Below are 21725 nucleotides of genomic sequence, written 5' to 3'. Positions count from 1 at the left end.
CTTAAAGTATTCCACGTGTTCGTATTTGGAAATCATTGCACTACACTTTAGCCACATGAATATGATTTTTAGTTGATAAGTGGATATGACTTGAAAATCTTGAAGAATGATAGTGGAGACTTTTGAGCCTACGAGTTTTGTGCTAATCTTTTATTGGAGGGTTGTGATACATCTGCTCTTAATTTTCTTTGGAAGCGCATTAATTTGTTGTTTAGTCTCATTATTTCTTAATTTTGGTTGAATGTTGAGGATAAATCAATTTGTTACCATACTTTTATTCCCTTGAGATCATGAATTGAGAGATGATTTTAGGCCATCTTTGTTTCATTGAGCCTTTTATTTATTTTTCTTTCCTTTATTATTACTTCATTAGAAACCAATTTGAGCCTTTATGTTAGCCTTTCTTTGTTTAACCCCACAACCTATACTTTCTTTTCAATTTTGTAGATATGTTGGGTAAGTTGAGTTTGGCAATGGCAAATTTGTTTGAAAAAAAAAAAAAGTAAAAAGAGGAGAGAAGGTGGAAAAAAAAGAAGAAGAAATAAATTGTGTTCAATGAGTGGTGGGGGGGGGGGCAAAACGAAAAGAAAAAAAAAAGCAGGAGGAGGAACTTGAAAAAGACAAAAAAAAAAAGTAAGAAAAAGAGCAAAACATTTGGAATAATGCTCTAACTGTGTTTTTTTTTATGCCAATAATCTCTCAGATTAGAGCTTATTTTTATGCCAATAATGTCTCAGACATCCATTTTTTTATTCAACTTTACGTTTTTATTATTTTTTCGTAATTCCTCGACCCAAACATTACAACCAAATAAAAGTCCTATTTGATCTTGAGAGTGGTATAGTTTACAAGTGGACATGATGGATAGGCGTGACGGTATGGTAATTTTAATTCTCAGTATATGGTATTCCATTCATGCGACTATTTATTTATTCTTTCATTATAGCGTTTTTCCAAAAAATTAGTATGCGGGATATTTTGCCTTTGATTTACATTATTCTACTCGCATATATTGAGAGTAATTTTCACACCATATTCTGAGTGATTTATTTGTTGAATGCAATAACTAGTGAGATTTGAGTCGAAGCATGTTTCAGAAAGAGATTTGGGTTATATTTCATTTTAAGGCTAAGGTTGTGTCTGTGTTGGCTAAACTTTTTCACACACTCCAAATTCTGAATGTCATGAGATATCTTTACTTGCTGCTAGTGTCTTGAACTTTGATTGATTATTTTGTTAAGATTGTGAAATTCATGACTTTTTTTCTTTAACATTAGCATGAGAACGAAAGAAATCCTTTGAGTAAACAAATTTTTTGACGTTTGTGGGTAATATCTCTAGAAATTTTAATTCGGTGCCGTTTGGTAACACTGACGTTTTCAATTTTTTGTTTATATTTACAAAAATTTAAAAAACTCAAATAAAAACTTGTTTGGTAAAATTTTTGATTTATAAATCAGTGGTCGTTTATAAATTTGGCCAAAAAATGAAAACACAAAAAATGTGTTTTCATTTTGAGCTTTCAGTTTTTTTTTTTTGCCACCCAACATTAGCCACCACCCGACACCATTTTCCACCACCGTCTTCTGCCACCACCACCCACCCTCCACCCACCTGCCACCACCACCCACCACCCACCACCACCCACTCACCACCACCACCATCACCCACACACTCACCACCACCACCCACTCGCTACCACCTACCACCCGCCACCGTCACCCACCCACCCACCACCACCACCACACGCCACCTACCCGCCACCACCCGCCATCCGCCACCCACTTGCTACCACCACCTGCCGCCGCCACTGCCGCCACCACCACCCACTCGCTACCATCCATCACCCGCCATCGTCACCCACCCGCCACCACCCACTACCACCCGCCATCCGCCACCCACCCGTTGCCGCCACCACCACCACCACCACCACCACCCACCCGCCCGCCACCTACCCACAACCCACCACCACCCGTCATCCGCCACCCACCTGAAAACGTAAACATTACCAAACACACCCGTATTTGATATTCCATTCATTAGACTATTTATTTATTCTTTCATATTAGCGTTTTTCAAAAAAATTAGTATGCGGGATATTTTGCCTTTGATTTACATTGTTCTACTCGCATATATTGAGAGCAATTTTTGCATCATATTCTGAGTGATTTATGTGTTGAGTGCAATAACTTGTGAGATTTGAGTCGAAGCATGTTACAAAAAGAGATTTTGGTTATATTTCACTTTAAGGCTAAGGTTGTGTCTGTGTTTGCTAAATTTTTTTCACACACTCCAAATTTTGAATGTCATGAGATATCTGTATTTGCTGCTAGCGTCTTGAACTTTGATTGATTATCTTGTTAAGGTTGTGAAATTCATGGCTGATTCTTTAACTTTGGCATGAGAATGAAAAAAATCCCTTTAGTAAAGTAATTTTTGGATGTTTGTGGGTAACATCTTTGGAAACCCTCATGAGACTTTTACTCGTCCACGAGGGGTAACCTATTGGATTAAGGGCTTGTTGCATGTGCTAAATTCAATCGTGATTTCTTGCAGAAGTGGTTTAGAGTTGTTGCTTTTATTTTACTTTTTGATTTTATTTTAGTCACCCTAATTGCTAGGTTCTAGCAATAAAGTTGGTTGGGAGGTGTGATGAATGCTTAAAATTACATAGCTGTTCTATGAATTTTGGATATTATATTCATTCTCTCAATTTGTATTTAATTGTGATTTAATGAATTTAATTTAAATTTGTAGAAAAACTACATTTAAGCCTTCAACAATATCAATTGCTCAACAAGGCCCATAAGACTCGGTATGCTTCTAAATCATCTCATAACGTCCACAAAACCTCTCTCAAAGGTTAGATAAGATTTCATTGTACCTCCAGTCCTTTAATATTTTGATTTTGGTCTTCAAATACTTATTTGTTTTTCCTTTTAATTACTACCCGTCTTCTGTTCTTTATTTGTTCCTTTTATGAAATATATATTTGGTGACTTAGATAATAGCAAAAACGCTAGATTTGACCGCAATGTTGTCAAGGGTGCTCGGGCTGCTCGAATTCAGCAAAACAAATGGTAATTTTTATCTTAATTTTCTACCCCTCTACATAAGATGTATACCTTTTTACTCACATGGGTCTTGTATTTGTAGCTTTTCATCGAATAAAGGATAATATTTCTATTGCCTAAAGGCAGGATTGCATATTTTTGTCGATAAGGGAGCAGAAAAGGTGTGCTGTTTTGGAAGAAAAAAGGGCATCTAGTTGATTGACTAGTCCTCCCCGTGTCATTGTATATGATATGTTTTTAATGTTAATATTGTTTGTACTCAAAGGAATTGTTAATCCTTCACAAAAGGTTCTTTTGTATAAAACTAGACTACATTTGTTTCCTGGTAAATTGAGATCTAGATGGACTGGGCCGTTTCATAGTTAAAACTGTTTTTTCTCATGGGGCCCAGATTGAAAATCCCAAGAATGGTAATGTTTTTAAAGTGATTGGCCAACGTCTTAAACCAGTTTTGGAGAATTTCCCACCTGAAGAGGAGAGGAGTCCATCGAATTAAAAGACCCTATTCATTCATTCATGTTTGGGCTGGTAAAGATGTTTGTAGTCCTTTCACAATAAGTTATTTATGGGGAAAAAAAGAAATTATGATTTCATCTAACAATTATTCTTTATTTATGATGGCATATCATATGATAAATCGTATTTGAAAATCACTCTTCCAATGTTTCATTGCAGTGAACTTTTAGACCCTGTTGTTGCTGAAGCTACACTGGACTTTCGGAATCTTAACAAGAGAAAACTTTTAACTAATTTCCCTACATTTTTCCCTCAGGTATGATTTGAAATTGGCATGATTCTTTGCTTGGGGTTTAGTTTCTTTATTTGACTGAATTTTCAGATTTAGAAGTAGAAAAGAAGTATGCAACATGTATATCAAATATTTTGGTAACTTATCCTCCTCTAACATCAGTCTTGCATTTGTAGTTTTTCCCATTAATGCTAAGTTCCTCATGTCATCTTTTTGGTTCTGTTCTTAAAAGATATATTTAATTTATTTTATTGGAATGATCTTAGTTATAATTCGTGCAATTGTTGTGTCCTCGAGATATTTGTACATGACAAATGCCAAAAGTGCTGGATATTGGAATTGAAATAAAGGAGTGTCTTGAAAATAGGTCAAACAGTTAAAAGAAGTGCATTAATTTCCATAAAAACTGCATTGAATTTAATAAAAAGTGTCTTGTGTTTTCAAATAAAAAATTTGGGTCTACTTTTCGTGTCCCCGGGACACTTGTTAACAAGACCCTTCATATATTGGTATTCATAATTGTAGTTTTATTTTATTTTTGTCCTGTCAATGCTACTTCAGAAATAAATTTTGTTGCTTATGTGGTGCCACATCTTATTTTGTATGTTTAAAGTTATTATGCACCTTCCCGACCTTGTTGGAACAAAATATGGTATTGTAATTTCGTACTGAAACTAATTGAGCCTAACGGAAATTTTGACAACTAAACACATATGTTTAATTTCAAAAAGGAGGATCTAAAAGAATGCTTTCGGAGATACTGTGGACTCAATCTGCAGTGAAGGGCATTACTGACTTTCATACATATATTTTTTTTCTGTTTTCTTTTTTGATGCAGATTTGAACAATCGTTTCTAAGTGTGTTTCCAGCATTGATGTCTCTTGGGTCATTTGTTCAGCTATTTCCATCTCTCGTTGACTTACCAAGTAAGTTTGTTTTTCAGGCATGGTTGTTAATTCTCTACACAGGTTTGGCTTCGCGAGAGAACATACTTAGAGTGAATGGAAGTGATATTCGCCCATGGTAATTTGATATGATCTTATATGCATTTAGTTGAATTTTGTGCTAAGATTGCCTTGCATTTATTCTTCATCATTTAAACTATTTGTGTATTTGTGATTGAGATTTTTTTAAAACATATTTTCATAGTCAGACATTAGTAATTTCATCTCCCATGCCTTTCAGGAGGGAAAGTGAATATGCAATTTTACTGGCAATGAATTTATGCTATAAAATAGAGTTGCCAAAGGAATCTTTTGACTTCAATGCTTAAAATTATGGCATGATATTCAGTAAATGAATTTATACAGTGTGTTGTCAAACTGCATATTGCAATGAATTAGAAAATGAACAGAGGGTAGAGTATATGAAAAAAATAATGGTTGTCAATAATGAAAGGAGGATATTACTCTAGATGGAGCTGCATGTTGCAAAAGAATTCATTGAGTTGACTCCAAATAGACATGTTTAATTTTGTTAAATTGAGTTTTTCTGGCAGTATCTTGTTCTCTTATATGCAGCAGCAGCAACTACATTCTAATTCCAACGAATTTCTGCCATGTTCAATATTACTGGACTCATATCATGCTTTTTATTCAACTGGCAGGCTCATTCTCTTTATTTTTCGAATTGTGTCATTACTTGGATGATGTAGGTGGATAAAACATCACTACTTCGCTATGGCCATGGCACTTATCAGTCTCACTTGGGAGACCCAGAAGCAGGTTATTATCCTTCTTAAGTGCATATTGAAATTTTGTTTTTGTTTTTGTTTTTTGTTTTTTTTTAATGAGTGAGACTGTACATGTACTGTGCGGAGAGGGGTGCAATTGTTCCTTCAATGGGCTATCATGCAAGGAGTTGCAATGCTTCTACAAAATAGATATCAACGGCAAAGGCTTTGTACACATATTGCACTCGGCAAGGTGTAATTGAAAAGAAAAAAAAAAAAAACTCCTTTCACCAACAAATTTCTATGCATGCTTCATTTTTGCCTTTATTATCTTTAGTTCTTTCTGCAGTCTACTTTGCGTGTGTGTCTGCACTTGGTTGTGTGCTCTTTGTGAAACCTTGTCGTCCTGCATGGTTTGCAGAGCTTCAATGAGTTCTTTTGCTTCTGCTGGTTGGAATAACCATGTTTTTGTCTTCTCGCCGATCTGTGTTAGTTTTTTATGGCCCACCGAAATACAGATAGAACTTTTTTTTGGTGGGCATATAATGTTTATTGCAATTGTTCTCCTCTGCAGGTCTAGGATGACTCTTACCATTTGATCCTGTTGGTAATTGCAGGCTAGGAGAATGGACGTTGTTTGGGGAGAAACTGCTGAAGTCGACGGTCAACTATGGTTGTTGGCACCCATTCTATTCATATTACAGGTGATTTAAGCTGTACAAATGCCTGTTTTGGGGACCATGCCCACAAAAGATCATATTAATGTATGCTTTGCCATCCAAGTCATGTTGAATCAAACAAACACTAAAGCGATTTAAATTAAGGTTGTTAAATATTCATTTTTTTTCCTACATAACTTGCCAAAAGTTATGTACATGTATAAATAATAAAATATATATAACAGCTAGGGAAGGAAAGTTTTTGTTACTATCAAACATCAGCACATTCCTTGAGTGTTTTCTTTCATTACTTGATGAAGTTGAAGTCATATTATCATTCTCTTCTAGTTTGCCATCCAACAATCCTAGTTTTATACATGTAATGCAACTTGATCTTTCATCACAGCTCTCTCTCTGTTTTGAACTTCTTTGACTCACATGTCATGATGTCACCATGAAGTTAATTGATTTTTCTTTTCGTTTTTTTCTTTGAAGGTATTAGGAAGAGGCATGCTCACCAAAAAAAGGAAAGAATATGTACATCATTGCATTATCATTAATTGCCCAATCCTTTAGTGAAAAAAATAATGAAACACTACAACAAAAAACATTTTGGCGACATTTTTTAGCAACCAAACTGAAATTAGTCGCCAATTTTATGTAATCAGCGACAATTTAATTGTTAAGTCGCCAAAAATTACACTATTGGCGACGAGTTAAGATTTTTAGTCGCTAAAAGGTTTGACGCCAAATTAATTTTTTGGGCGGGAGCGCCAAAAATATTTTTGCGACCATATTAACATATAGCGACGAAATTTTGGTCACCGATTGTAAAGTTTTGGCGACAAAAATGAAATAGTCGCGGAAAAGATGAACGGTACTTATAGCTACCGAAGGATTTTTGTCGCCAATAACTTAGCAAACGAAACTACGTCGTTTTGCATTTTTCAATATTTTTTTTTTTGTTAAAGACTGGACCGACCCTTTTACTGAATAAACCAATAAGCTCTAACTCTCTCTCTCCCTTTCACTCTCACTCTCACTCTCACTCTCACTCTCACTCTTTCTCAATCCACAGCCTCAAGCGGCACAAAACAGAGGTATGTCTCCCGCTCCCTCAAACTCTCTCACACCGCCTCCTCCTCCTCCTCCTCCTCCTCCTTTTCGTCTTCGTCTCTCTTCCTCTCGCTCTCTCTCGCCACCGATTGATTTCCACCGACGGCATTCACTTCTCTCTATCTCTGATAGTTTGAAGACAGATATATATATATATGAGTATATGATAAATATATGATAGATTGTTGTCCTAAAATCTGTCTTCAAGGATTTATATATATATATATATATGAGTATATGATAGATTGTAGTCCTAAATCTGTCTTGAACGATTTATATATATATTAAAATCTGTCTTTTAAATATATATTAAAATGTCTTTTAAATTTTTTCCCCCTTTTATTGGAATATGTTGCTCTTTTAAATTTTTAACTAAATGCACTTTTATCAACAATGAATTTGAAATTGATTGATTTTTCTTCAAGTATGGAGTGATCTTGTGAGTGAACCCATTGTATTGTTTGTACCAAAATTATCCTATTTATGTATGCTGTAATGCAATTAACTAGGACTGAGAACCCATTGTATTGTCCATCTCCCTCTACAGATGGGCATAGGCCTCTCACTCTACAGATGCTATCTCAATCTGTCCATCTCCCTCTCTCTCTCTCTCTCATGACGATTTCAAGGTCCCGAACCAAAACCCTAAGTTTTCCCCCTTTTTTCTAGATTGGAACTTGGAAGATCTTCACCATTCTTAGAAAAAGTTAGAAATCTGTTTTTTTTTTTTTGTTCTTCTTAGCAGATCGTTACCTCTCTCACCATTCTTGGGATTTTGGTGAATGGTTTGGTTATTTCACCTATGTATCTAGCTATTGTCTATACTTTCATTTTTTTCTTATGTTAGTTTGAAGGGCATCCCCTACTCTAGTTTGGTTTCAGTGAGTAATGTGAAGCAGTACACTTGAGAACTAATATTAATAAGACTTATACTAATATGCACTTTTACAACTTATATTAATAAGAATTATTTATGATGACATTGACTCAAAATTTTCATTATATCTATATGTGTCCCATGTGGTATGGTTTCTATAGGACAAAATGATATGTTTGTAGATGTAATTATGCATTAGCTTCTGGATATTATGCCTTACTTTCACTGTTTTATGGGTATTAAGTGCCATTGTTTGTATTTATTTTGTGGTTCACATGCTTTAATACATTATTTTGTGTTTGAAGAATATAAAGTCCTATTTATTGTGTACAGAGGATGGTTAGTGATTTGTATATATTGCCAGCTAAATCAGTCATTCCTTCAGAGAATGAGTGGTTCTTCTTTTCTTCTCGTGGAAGGAAGTACCCAAATGGCTCACAAAGTAAGAGAGCAACTGAGTCTGGCTATTGGAAAGCCACTGGGAAAGAACGAAATGTGAAGTTAGGATCTAATTTGATTGGCACAAAAAGGACACTGGTGTTCCACACCAGTCGTGCACCAAAAGGGGAGTGGACAAAATAGATAATGCATGAGTATTGTATGAATGGAAATCCTCAGGTGGTGGTGTTAATACTTTTTAACAATATTTTATATTCTCATAGATGGTTTGGTTATTTCACCTATGTAGTGTATCTTAGGCATTAATTAGTTTTTACTTTTAATTAGTACATGGGCAAAATTATAATTCTATTAGATTGAGTAAACAACACTAGTCATTATCATTTTTTTATTATTATTATTATTATTATTATTTATTTGAATAACTAAACTATTTTCAGCAGCAAAGAGTAGACACAAATATTGCAGATGGTTGTGATGCTCTGAATCTGGGTGTGGCTGCTGATAGACTTTGGTTGTTTTTATTTGTGGTGTTTGGCTTGGGGTTTGATCTTGTAGTTGAAGGTTGGTAATGGTGAAGATTGCATACCTCGTAATGGACGATGGAATTTTAACAAGGTATTCCCTTGGTTTCGTTATAATAATGGAAGAGAAGTGTTCCAACTTTAGGTGGAGCGTTGCAGAAATTAATAATTCTTTTACATTCCCTATTTTGCTTAAATTCAGCAACTTTGTGAACTAATTTGGCAGTTACTTGTTCTTGTTTTATTCTTTTAAAGCAACTCTTCACCCCCATCCGAATAGAATGGTGGGAAGTTGTCAACGTCTCTGCTCATTGTGATACAAGTCATCTTTCCCGAGAACTTATTAACTGTGGAAGGAAGAAGGGACTTGTAAGTACCCTGTATTTGTTTCTATGATGGGTATTATTGTTTCAAACAAGCTTTGCTTGATATAATTAATTGTTTTCTTTACATTCAGAATATTCCTTTTTGTCTTGAAGGAAGAACATGGGATTTTGGAATTGTTTTGTTTGTACTTAGCTCTTGTAAGTGTTGAATAGATTTGGGTCATCCATTTTTGTGGGGCCCAAAAATGGGTTACCCAGATCTGTTTGTGACATGGTCTCTTCAGATTTTTGATCTTTGGATCTGTTGTCTTTTAAAATGAGGCCTTTGGCTGTCCTGTTTGTGTTTCTTCCTCTGTTTGGTTGATTGATTGATTAAATCTGTGTCAACAATCTTGAGATATAAATGTTAGTTTAATGTGTGCAGGAGGTAAATAAGATGTGGGCAGGTTTTAGGTTATTACAGACGGGCATGATATCTACTAGAGATGAGCTCTTTTTTTGACTCTTGTGCATCTAGATATTTGTAACACTATTCGATATGAATCTATTTCTTGTTGGATTTCATTTGGTATTTAAAAATGGCATTCTTAATGGATAGGATGTGCTCTTTCAAGTTCATTGGTTGACAGCGATGCTAACCAATTTCTTATTCTCTATGGCAAGAGACTCCATGTGAGCTACTAAGGTATTTGGTTTCATGTCTTGCATTTTATGAAATATCAATGTTGGCGTGTCACATGTTGTATCCTGTCTTTGTTTGTACTTGTGTCCTAGCTCTACTGTTAATCATTTTTTTACTAGTTTCAGTTTCATCAATGCAGCAGATTCTGACGCTGTATCTACTGAATGGGAAGTTGAGAGTGATGATGAAAGTGAGGAAGAATCTGAATGTAAGTTTCTTAAAACCAGAATGTGGCAGATCCTGTGCACTTTCTTATTGGCTATTCCCCCTTTGTAGTATTATTTATTTGAATATTAGATATACTTTCCTTTCATTCAGCTCCACTTCTATCTTCATTACCTTCTTCCAGGTCTTATTTAACATTTATCCTGTTGACTTGTAATTTTCTTTTGAATTCCACTGCATGTTGTATGCCTTCCAAATTATTTTGAAGCCTTCTTTGGGTGCATTAGTATTTGGCATTAGCACAAATGCACCTGAAGCTTCATTTGTTGTTTTCTCTCGTATCTTTGTGTTAGTAAAATAAATATAACTATAAAGATGTGATGCCTGGGTTGCAAATTGTTCTTTTTCTTACTGGTTTTCTGTTTTATCAGTTCAGCTGACTTGTGACTTTTTGCATATTATTGTCCTTATGGTTTTGGTTCCACTTCCTGATATAATTTATGGTATTTGCTGTGTGGTGTCTTGGTTTCTCTTGTGAAGATACTCTGATTTTACTTGATTTTGCTTTAATGTCAAGGGTAAGAAATGCTTCTTTGAAGTTATAATTAATCGTAAAAATAAAAATAAAATTAAAATTTAGTTTATTATTTATGTTTTGTTGTAATAGTTCATAAAAGCTCTGCAAGAGGATCCGTCAGTGTAAAAAATACTCACGCAAAGTTGAACTTTACTCATTTCCTCACCTGCAGAATTTTCTTCTTCAAGCTATTTCTCTTAACTGCTGTCTTCAATTTTTTGTTTGCCCTAGGTGGGTTAACAACTTTCGTTGGCATGCCTCTTAACAGTTTTCCATCTACAGTTTCTAAAGAAACTTTTGAACTCAAGGTATGGATGGTTGAACTCAACTTTGGTTGACATGCCTCTTAGCTTCACTTTTTAATTAGGCAGTTAGAAACTTAGCTTCACTTTCATATTCTTATTGTACAAAAACTTGACAACCTATTGCATTTTCTTGTTATCTTTTTTCCATCTACATAACAGATCAAGGCTGCAGCAAAGAGGATCTATGTTGATGTTGGTATGTTCTTAGAGCTATATATGAGAAATCTCATATTTTAATCACTTGTTTTAATCATAGTAAGGCTGTGCTGCAATGTTAGTAAATAGACTTGTAGGAACAAACAGGACCTCTATTGGATCTCCGGTTAGAAAATTAGAAGGAAAATTGTAAAACACAAGACTTAAAATGCCTGTTCAGGGGCCAAAATTTTGAAATAACCACCGAAACCACCGAAACTTGGCACGGACAGCCTTTTGAAACCTAAATAGACCTGTAGGAAATAACGGGACAAGTATTGGATCTCCGGCTAGAAAATTAGAAGGAAAGTTGTAAAACACAAGACTAAAAAGGCCCGTTCGGGGGCCGAAATTGCGAAATGACCACTGAAACCACCGAAACTTGGCACGGACAGCTTTTTCAAGCCTAAACAGACTTGTAGGAACAAACTGGGACCTCGATTGAATTTCTGATTAAAAAATTAGAAGGAAAAATGTAAAACACAAGGCTAAAAAGGCCCGTTCGGGGGCCGAAATTTCGAAATGACCACCGAAACCACCAAAACTTGGCACAGACAACCTTTTGAAGCCTAAATAGACTTGTAGGAACAAACGGACCTCTATTGGATCTCCGGTTAGAAAATTAGAAGGAAAGCTGTAAAACACGAGACTAAAAAGGCCCGTTCAGGGGCCGAAATTGCAAAATGACCACCGAAACTTGGCACGGACAGTTTTTTCAAGCCTAAACAGACTTGTAGGAACAAACGGGACCTTGATTGCATTTCCGGTTAAAAAATTACAAGGAAAAATGTAAAACACGAGGCTTAAAAGGCCTGTTCAGGGGCCGAAATTTCGAAATGATCACTGAAACCACCGAAACTTGGCACGGATAGCCTTTTAAAGCCTAAATGGACTTGTAGGAACAAACGGGACCTCTATTGGATCTTCGGTTAGAAAATTATAAGGAAAATTGTAGAACACAAGGCTAAAAAGGCCCGTTCGGGGGCCGAAATTGCGAAATGACCACTGAAACTACCGAAACTTGGCACAGACAGCTTGTTCAAGCCTAAATAAACTTGTAGGAACAAACGGGACCTCGATTGGATCCCCGGTGAGAAAATTAGAAGGAAAATTATAAAACACAAGACTTAAAATGCACATTCGGGGGCCGAAATTGCGAAATGACCACCGAAACTAGGCACGGACAGCTTGTTCAAGCCTAAATAGACTTGTAGGAACAAACGGGACCTCGATTGGATCTCCGGTTAGAAAATTAGAAGGAAAATTGTAAAACACAAGACTAAAAAGGCCCGTTCGGGGGCCGAAATTGCGAAATGACCACCGAAACTTGGCACAGACAGCTTGTTCAAGCCTAAATAGACTTGTAGGAACAAGCGGGGCCTCGATTGGATCCCCGGTGAGAAAATTAGAAGGAAAATTGTAAAACACAAGACTTAAAATGCCCATTCGGGGGCCGAAATTGCGAAATGACCACCGAAATTAGGCACGGACAGCTTGTTCAAGCCTAAATAGACTTGTAGGAACAAATGGGACCTCGATTGGATCTCCGGTTAGAAAATTAGAAGGAAAATTGTAAAACACAAGACTTAAAATGCCCGTTCGGGGGCCGAAATTGCGAAATGACCACTGAAACCACCGAAACTTGGCACGGACAGCTTGTTCAAGCCTAAATAGACTTGTAGGAACAAACGGGACCTTGATTAGATCCCCGGTTAGAAAATTAGAAGGAAAATTATAAAACACAAGACTTAAAATGCCCGTTCGGAGGCCGAAATTGCGAAATGACCACCGAAACCACCGAAACTTGGCACGGACAGCTTGTTCAAACCTAAATAGACTTGTAGGAACAAACGGGACCTCGATTGGATTTCTGGTTAGAAAATTACAAGAAAAAATGTAAAACACAAGACTTAAAATGGCCGTTCGGGGGCCGAAATTTCGAAATGACCACCGAAACTTGGCACGGACAGCCTTTTGAAGCCTAAATAGACTTGTAGGAACAAACAGGACCTGTATTGGATCTCCGTTTAGAAAATTAGAAGGAAAATTGTAAAACACAAGACTTAAAAGGCGTGTTCGAGGGCTGAAATTGCGAAATGACCACCGAAACCACCAAAACTTGGCACGGACAGCTTGTTCAAACTTAAATAGACTTGTAGAAAAAAACGGGACCTTGATTGGATTTCCAGTTAGAAAATTACAAGGAAAAATGTAAAACACAAGACTTAAAAGGCCCGTTCGGGGGCCGAAATTTCGAAATGACCACCGAAACTTGGCACGGACAACCTTTTGAAGCCTAAATAGACTTGTAGGAACAAATAGACTTCTATTGGATCTCCGGTTAGAAAATGAGAAGGAAAGTTATAAAACACAAGACTAAAAAGGCCCGCTCAGGGGCCAAAATTGCGAAACGACCACCGAAACCACCGAAACTTGGCACGGACAGCTTTTTCAATCTAAAACAGACTTGTAGGAACAAACGGGACCTTGATTGCATTTCCGGTTAAAAAATTATAAGGAAAAATGTAAAACACAAGGCTTAAAAGGCCCGTTAAGGGGGCCGAAATTTCGAAATGATCACTGAAACCACCGAAACTCGGCACGGATAGCCTTTTGAAGCCTAAATAGACTTGTAGGAACAAACGGGACCTCTATTGGATCTCCGGTTAGAAAATTAGAAGGAAAATTGTAAAACACAAGACTAAAAAGGCCCGTTCGGTGGCCAAAATTGCGAAATGACCACCGAAACTTGGCACGGACAGCTTTTTCAAGCCTAAATAGACTTGTAAGAACAAATGGGACCTCGATTGGATCCCCGGTTAGAAAATTTGAAGGAAAATTGTAAAACACAAGACTTAAAATGCCCGTTTGGGAGCCGAAATTGCGAAATGACCACCGAAACTTGGCACGGACAGCTTGTTCAAGCCTAAATAGACTTGTAGGAACAAACGGGACCTTAATTGGATCTTCGGTTCGAAAATTAGAAGGAAAATTGTAAAACACAAGACTTAAAATGCCCGTTTGGGGGCCAAAATTGCGAAATGACCACTGAAACCACCGAAACTTGGCACGGACAGCTTATTCAAGCCTAAATAGACTTGCAGGAACAAACGGGACCTTGATTGGATCCCAAGTTTGAAAATTAGAAGGAAAATTGTAAAATACAAGACTTAAAAGTCTCGTTCGGGGGCCGAAATTGCAAAATGACCATCGAAACCACTGAAACTTGGCACGGACAGCTTGTTCAAACCTAAATAGACTTGTAGGAACAAACGGGACCTCGATTGGATTTCCGGTTAGAAAATTGCAAGAAAAAATGTAAAACACAAGACTTAAAACGGTCGTTCGGGGGCCGAAATTTCGAAATGACCACCGAAACTTGGCACGGACAGCCTTTTGAAGCCTAAATAGACTTATAGGAACAAACGGGACCTCTATTGGATCTCTTGTTAGAAAATTCGAAGAAAATTGTAAAACAAACGTAAAAGGCATGTTCAAGGGCTGTAGTGCGAAATGACCATTGAAACCACCAAAACTTGGCATGGCCAGTTTGTTTAAACTTAAATAGACTTGTAGGAACAAACGGGACCTCGATTAGATTTCCAGATAGAAAATTACAAGAAAAAATGTAAAACATAAGACTTAAAAGGCCCGTTCGGGGGCCGAAATTGCAAAATGACCACTAAAACCACCGAAACTTGGCACGAGCAACTTGTTCAAGCCTAAATAGACTTGTATGAGCCAACAGCACCCGATTGGACTTTCCGTTACAAAATTAAAATCAAAATTGTGAAATTCATATCGATTTTTTTTTTTTCTTTTTTTTTTGTCAATCTAAAATTTGTTTTTTCTTTTTCCATGTATAGATTGGCAATGGTGGAAAACAGTTCGGGCTGCATCAGAAGATTTGATTTTGTGTTTTTGGAAATATTTTGACATAGGATTTTGGTAAATGATTTATGGATTAAATGTTTAGCATCAAAATATTTAGTTTTGTGTTTTTGAAAATATTTTGACATAGGATTTGATAATGTATTTATGGGTTTGATGTTAGTAGTTTGTAAGTACTTTGGTATGCATGTTTTAGATTGTCAGAGAATTGTAATTATGTTTATTGGGATTTTTCATAGCTATTAATTTTGAATTAGTACGAATGTCTTGCACAGGTGTATTATTATTTACATTACATTTGTGTATATAGTGTGCACAGGAAAACAGGTGTTTTGGATTATTTTGAACAGGAAAATTATTGAAATCAAAATTTGTGTAGTGAATTTTTAGTGACAGGTGGTGTTTTTGTCGCTGTTAATATATTTGGCGACAACATATTGTTTTTGTCGCTAAAAGTTAGTGGTTATTCCAAGAACTTTTAGCAACCAAAACTTACTCGTCACTAAAAACGTGATTTTTAGTGACCAAATTAATTTTGTCGTTAAATAGTACTTTCGGCGATGCATTTATTTGTCACTAAAACTACATAGCCTATCCAAATTTTAACCTTTTAACAACAAATTGTAATTTTATAGCGACAAAATATATGATTTTTAGCGACCAATTTTGTTTGTCGCTAAATGTCTATATACGGTGGCAATTTCTAATTTCGTCACTAATACTTTTAGTGACAGGGCTTTGGCAACCAATTGTATACTTTGTCGCTGATTCTTTTAGCGACGAAATTTGTACTTTTGGCGACAAATTTTTGGGTCGCCAAATGTGTTTTTTGTTGTAGTGAAAGAAGATCCAGTACTTCAAAAGAAATTTACTTAGAGCATGCCTATAGTATTTGTGATGGATTTTTTGGCTTCTCAAGGCCTTTCATTTGCTTAATAGTTCTACTACATATTTTCTTCAGTAATAGGTCTCGCAAATTAATTGTTCACTTTCATTTGTTAGTTGCTACTAATCCAATAGATGAAGCAATAATATGTCACCATAGAAATCTGAGCTAAATTGAAGTGACCTTTATTTGTATGTTCTTGATTTCAGGGCTTTGAAGCATATGTCGGAATTTTGCTACTTAAAGCTGCACTGGCAGGTGTTGTTTTTGAGTGGCAGGTAAGAAGTATGTTTTGAGTATTGTTATGTGGATGCTTGGAGAAGTATTGCCATTGGTTTTATATTTGTGATTTACTTTGCTTTTAAGATTAAATTCTTAATTCTATTTCAGTATTTGCTTGAGTAATTTAACATCTTAGTTGGATTCATAGTCAAGGTTGTTAAAATCGGGATCCTAGGCAGGATCGTAAGGTGAAAAATCAAAAAATCAACGATCCTACTTATGATCCTACCTATGATCTTATACGATTCTACACGATCCCATATGATCCTACTTGTGATCCTATTATAGCACCCATCCTACAACGATATGGATCTTTTTAGCAATATAGGATCGTATCCTATGATCCGGATCGCGATTTTAATAACCATTCTCATACTGGGATAAAACTTAATGGATTATCTAATTTACTTTTGGTCAGGTTGTTACCTGTGGGGTGCTACTGATTGTTATGGCAGTTGGGAATTTTGCAAACGCAATGCAGACGCTAGTGGCAAAATCTCGATTTAAAGCGAAAATGAAGAAAACTAAAAGTAAGCTAGAACTAAATTAGGGATCCCATCCCATTCCTTATAATTTGTGACTAGGAAGACTGTTGTGCTAGTTGAGTTTGAGGACATGAGAATTTCTTTCGCAACTCGTTATTCCTTGTAACAACCTTTTCACCTTTATACGCTTAGACTAGTGATGTTGTTTGTGAGAGTGACCTTTAATTGCATCAAATAGAGCTATATTTTGGTTGTTACAGTTGTGCTAATAGTCTATTATACCTATTATTTTGTGTAATTTGCCTTTTTGTGAATTAAGTATACACATTATACCGTTACCCTTCCAACGCTTTTTTGTGTGTCTTCTGTCATTTTGAATCTGGTTTTGTTTTATTTATGGGCTAATTACACGGACTTCCCTGTGGTTTCTAAAATGAAATTACACTATTCTCTCTTAGCAACGGAAATGTCTTATTTATATCAGTATATTTTGGCAACTAGATGCCAAAATTACCTTTTATTTCTTAAATACTAAACACCCAACTAAATCCATCCGGCCGAGGCCCTTGTGGCCGACTGGCATGTAGCCGCGCCTTAGGGTTACCGCGGTGAGTGGAAAGTTTGAGGTTCGAGTTGATGGATCAACGGCGGTTCCTTAAATTTATAATCTAATTTTACTAACATACTAGCATTCTCTCTTTGACCCAAAAAAAACTGAATCTATCCTTGCAACCAAACAAGCCACATTAATATTAGCATAACAAGCAAACACCCCCTTATCTTCGACTATTTTCTTCCATCTTCTTCCCGTTCCTTCTCCATTGGCAACACCACCACATTTCACAGTGGGAGCAAAACCTTGAGTAGGGAGGAGATGGCGACAACTCTCTCTTATAGTCTCTTTTGAAAATCTCTCTTTCCTTCCCTCCAACAACAAACACTAAATCCATCACAACCATTGTAAACTTGGGCTACTACAGTTGGTTTTCTAGTGCACTTGTGTTGTTGGTTTTCTGTTGGAATGCTTGTTGCTGATGATGGTTTAAATGCGAGCGAACAAATTTTTATAAAATAGATATAAAAATAAATAGCTGGTCTAATAGCCGTTCTATAAAACTTATCACTAGACTAAAAGGTAAGTTTTATAGAACGGCTATTAGACCATCTATGTTGTATGGGACGAAGTGTTGGGCAACCGAGAAACATCATGTAGATAAGATGAGTGTGGCTGAGATGAGGATGCTAAAGTGGATGTGTAAGACTAGACAGGACAGGATTAGGAATGAGTGTATTCGGGAATGGGTAGAAGTAACACCGATAGAAGATAAGTTGAGAGATAATCGTTTGAGATGGTTTGGTCATATTCAACGGAGACCAACAGAGGCAGTAGTTAAGAGATGCGATGCTGTAACGGTAGATGGAAGTGTTAGGGGACGGGGTAGGCCTAGATTAACGTTGACTAGCGTTATAAATAGAGATATAAGTATACTTAATTTGACTAATGAAATGGTTTATTTTGTATAAATATATCATCAAAAGATGTATATATCATCAAAAGATGCATAGACCAATCTTAAATATCTAGCGAGAGGGAACATGTATATTTATTTATTCATCAAAAGATGAATTGTCATTTGTAAATAGACTAAATTAATGAATATTGATAATGTTATCCGACTAATAAAATACAGGGCGTTGCACGGACGACCAGTAAGATGAAATTCGAGCCATTCGAGCCAAGCTCAAATTTGAGTTACGTAGCAGAGCTCTTTTTAGATTCACTCAATTTAAATACACTTAAAACGTATAAAATTTATGATTTTTTTTAATAAAAAAAAAATCGCTAAATATTAACAAATATACAAAAAAAATTAATATATATTTTTTGTATTTATTAAATTTTTTAAAGATTTCTCCAGTCGTTTTTTTTAAACTTTTTAAGTATATGTATCTGAAAAACAAATGGCCATATATGAACAAATTTCATTATAAATATAAAAAAAATATATGAATTAAAAATTTAAAAATTATATTTGAATAATTTTAAACCAACCAAAATTTTAAAAATTAGTTACTCATTCCACATTGACCATCCAAATTTAAATTTAACACATTTTTTTTCACAAGCTTCATAAATATTTTTTTTATTAATTCGATATACAAATTCATTGTATTTTAAATTTTTATAATTAGTAACAAATAACTTCTTTAAAAAGTTTCATAAAAAATTTTTAAAAAAAAATCGATTAATTTGAAAATATGATGTACTACATACTTCAACTTAGATATTGGTTCAGTTAATGCAGCTTTGGTAATAGAGCTAAAGTTGATTTGAAATAGTTTTGGAAATAGAGATAATTTGGAATTGGTTTGAAATATATTGAATATAATGACTTAAATGTTAATCCTTCATCAATTTTATTTGACATAAACAGACAAATAATTTAAATTAAAAAATTAAAGTTTAAATTGACACAATTAAAAACTCATAATTTATTTTATTAGAATGGTTAAACCATTTTTTTTTTGAATTTTTTTCCATATTTTTAATTAAAAAAAAAAGAAAAAATTTCAGTGAAACTAATTGGTCATTCCCATAATGGATAAATTACAAATACATCCCTTACGATTTGCTTAAAATATAGATTGTTCTCTGTACTTTAAAAAATTACAAATGCCCACTTATCAAAATATTTTATTCGATAGAATTAAATAAAAAATAAAATTCCTTATTAATTTACCATACAATAATAAAAAGGAAAATTAGTGAAACATATTATAGCGATCCTAGTTCTTCCTCCATTGATTATTGTATCCGGACTTAGGTTCCGTGGAGTTGATTGTTGTATATGTCTTGTTGTCATCCTTCAATTCCATATATTTGAGTTTTTGGATGTATTGGGTGTGTTTCGAACAGGTTGGTTGAGCTTTAGTCTCATTCCTTGTTGCCCAGATTTTTGGTGGTCCACTCGAGCGGGTCCCATTGCGCTCGAGCGGAGTTTACACACTTTCAGCATTTTGTGCCTCTGCAAAACTTCTGCAGGTGCGTTTTTTACGCTTGAGCGGATTTCCTTACGCTCGAGCGGGTCGCGCTCGAGCGGACCTATTGGTGCTCGAGCAGGTGTTCAAGGTCTGTAAAAATATTGGAAGGGGTTAATCTACGCTCGAGCGGGTGTGTTTTGCAATTGTGTCTTGGCACTTGAGCGGGCATTTTTGCGCTCGAGCGGGTTCAGTTTTTTGTACTTGACGCCCGAGCGTCCTATTCTCCGCTCGAGCGGACTAATCGTATATCAGTTGGCAGCTGGGTGATCTTAGATCACTTTTACACTTTCCTTCTCTCTCTTACTTTTCAAAAGCCATTTTTGAGAGCTCCTCTCTCTAGAATCTATCTTCTCTCTAGGGTTTGATCTAGTTAGAGTGATATCCTACCCTTAAGCCTTTACAAAAAGTGTAGAGCTTGGTGTGGGCTTCCTATCAATCCGAGAATTTGTGGATTTGGAGCATTTCGGGATTTCTTCATCTTCTCCTTTGGGTTTCATCTCTTGAGGTAGGGATTCCTACTCATCTTTATGAGCTTTAACCTAAATGTTGAGTTTTTGTATAAATGGTTTGATTTGGGAAGTTAGGGTTTGTAATGTGTTATATTGGAAAGAGGGGTTTTTGCTCTTTTGATTCAAACAAATGGGTTTTGGGTCTAAAAAGGAGGTTATTGATGTTGTTGATAATATTTGGACCTTTGGGTCACTATTGAGAAAAAAGGGGAAAATGCCATGTTTGGGTATATTTGGGTCATTAGTATAATTAATGACAATTGTTATGGAATCATGAAATTGAGTTCGAAATAATGAAATTGGTTCATTATGTAATAAAATGGTGGAGTTGGAATTATTGATCGCTCACCTTTGAAAATTGTTGATACTTGTCTGTTGAATGCATTTATTATCTGTTTAGAAATAATTGTTTGGGCTATCGGTGGAGGATAATCTTGATTGTTGTAGACAATGCATGATGATTAGGCAAATTGAAACTAATTAATTGAGTATGTCATCGGATATGACGGTTGGAATAATGCATCAAACTTAAGTATTGATTGATTATGTATATGATATATGTTTATATACATTGTATTGTGTGGGAGGAGATAGGGGATGTACTCCACGGTTTAGGGGAAAATAGGGGATGGACTCCTAAACCGGATATTATTTGGGAGGAGATAGGGGATGGACTCCATTGATAAAGCAAATGTGTGTATCTATTGAAGTATTGATACAGCAAATCTGTGTATCATTTGTAAGTATGGAAGTGTTTTTATGTATTTTGATACAGCAATTATGTGTATCTATTGAGGCTTATGGAAGTGTTTTGATATGAGTTGTTATCTCATTGAATTGTTGAAATGGATGAATTATTGATATGAGATGTATTCTCATTTAAAGTATACGGCCAGGTTCTGAGCCAGGATTATGAATTGAGAAATTGGATAAGGAATGGAAAATGGAATGAAACATGGACACTTTTGTCATGTAATTGAAATGGTTTATGAATTGATTTATATGAGTTAAACATTTATCAAATGCTAATGTTTTAGTTATTGCTCATATTATGTTTAGCATATCTCTATTGGGCGTTGGCTCACCCTATATGGGACATCATTTTCAGGTCCAGGTATTATGCCGCCTCCGAGATCTTAGCTTGGATGGCTGTGGGAGTTGAAGACTCTTTGTTTATTTTTGTTGTATTACATGTATATCAAGCCACGAGCTTATTTTGTGTAGAGTTAGTACTCTCTCTTTGTATCCAAGTGTTGACTTGAAAAGTTGTAAGCGTATAGGGCATTTACTTTTGTTGTCAACATGTAATA

At 35.5% G+C, this 21725-nt stretch overlaps 1 protein-coding gene across 6 annotated transcripts in view; it reads left to right on the top strand.

Moving 5' to 3' along the window:
* LOC114322461 (uncharacterized) overlaps positions 1-17211 on the top strand; it is a 186561-nt gene extending 169350 nt beyond the window's left edge. For all 6 annotated transcript variants that reach the window (XM_082920869.1, XM_082920871.1, XM_082920873.1 and 3 more), the window contains 15 exons: positions 2758-2862; positions 3005-3080; positions 3750-3846; positions 4767-4846; positions 5478-5547; positions 6113-6199; positions 9105-9164; positions 9326-9439; positions 9995-10081; positions 10218-10286; positions 11052-11128; positions 11285-11321; positions 15187-15268; positions 16307-16375; positions 16798-17211. In XM_082920869.1, coding sequence (XP_082776995.1) covers positions 2758-2862; positions 3005-3080; positions 3750-3846; positions 4767-4846; positions 5478-5547; positions 6113-6199; positions 9105-9164; positions 9326-9439; positions 9995-10072 — 767 coding nt within the window. In that variant the 3' untranslated portion in view covers positions 10073-10081; positions 10218-10286; positions 11052-11128; ... (2 more) ...; positions 16307-16375; positions 16798-17211. The remainder of the gene's footprint in view (positions 1-2757; positions 2863-3004; positions 3081-3749; positions 3847-4766; positions 4847-5477; positions 5548-6112; positions 6200-9104; positions 9165-9325; positions 9440-9994; positions 10082-10217; positions 10287-11051; positions 11129-11284; positions 11322-15186; positions 15269-16306; positions 16376-16797) is intronic.
* The last annotated feature ends 4514 nt before the right edge of the window (positions 17212-21725 follow it).

This window comes from Camellia sinensis, chromosome 3 (assembly GCF_055761805.1).
Source record: "Camellia sinensis isolate YWXY chromosome 3, ASM5576180v1, whole genome shotgun sequence".
Taxonomy (NCBI): Eukaryota; Viridiplantae; Streptophyta; class Magnoliopsida; order Ericales; family Theaceae; genus Camellia; species Camellia sinensis.
Note: the sequence above shows the minus strand (reverse complement) of the source record. Positions and strands in the feature narration are given on the sequence as shown.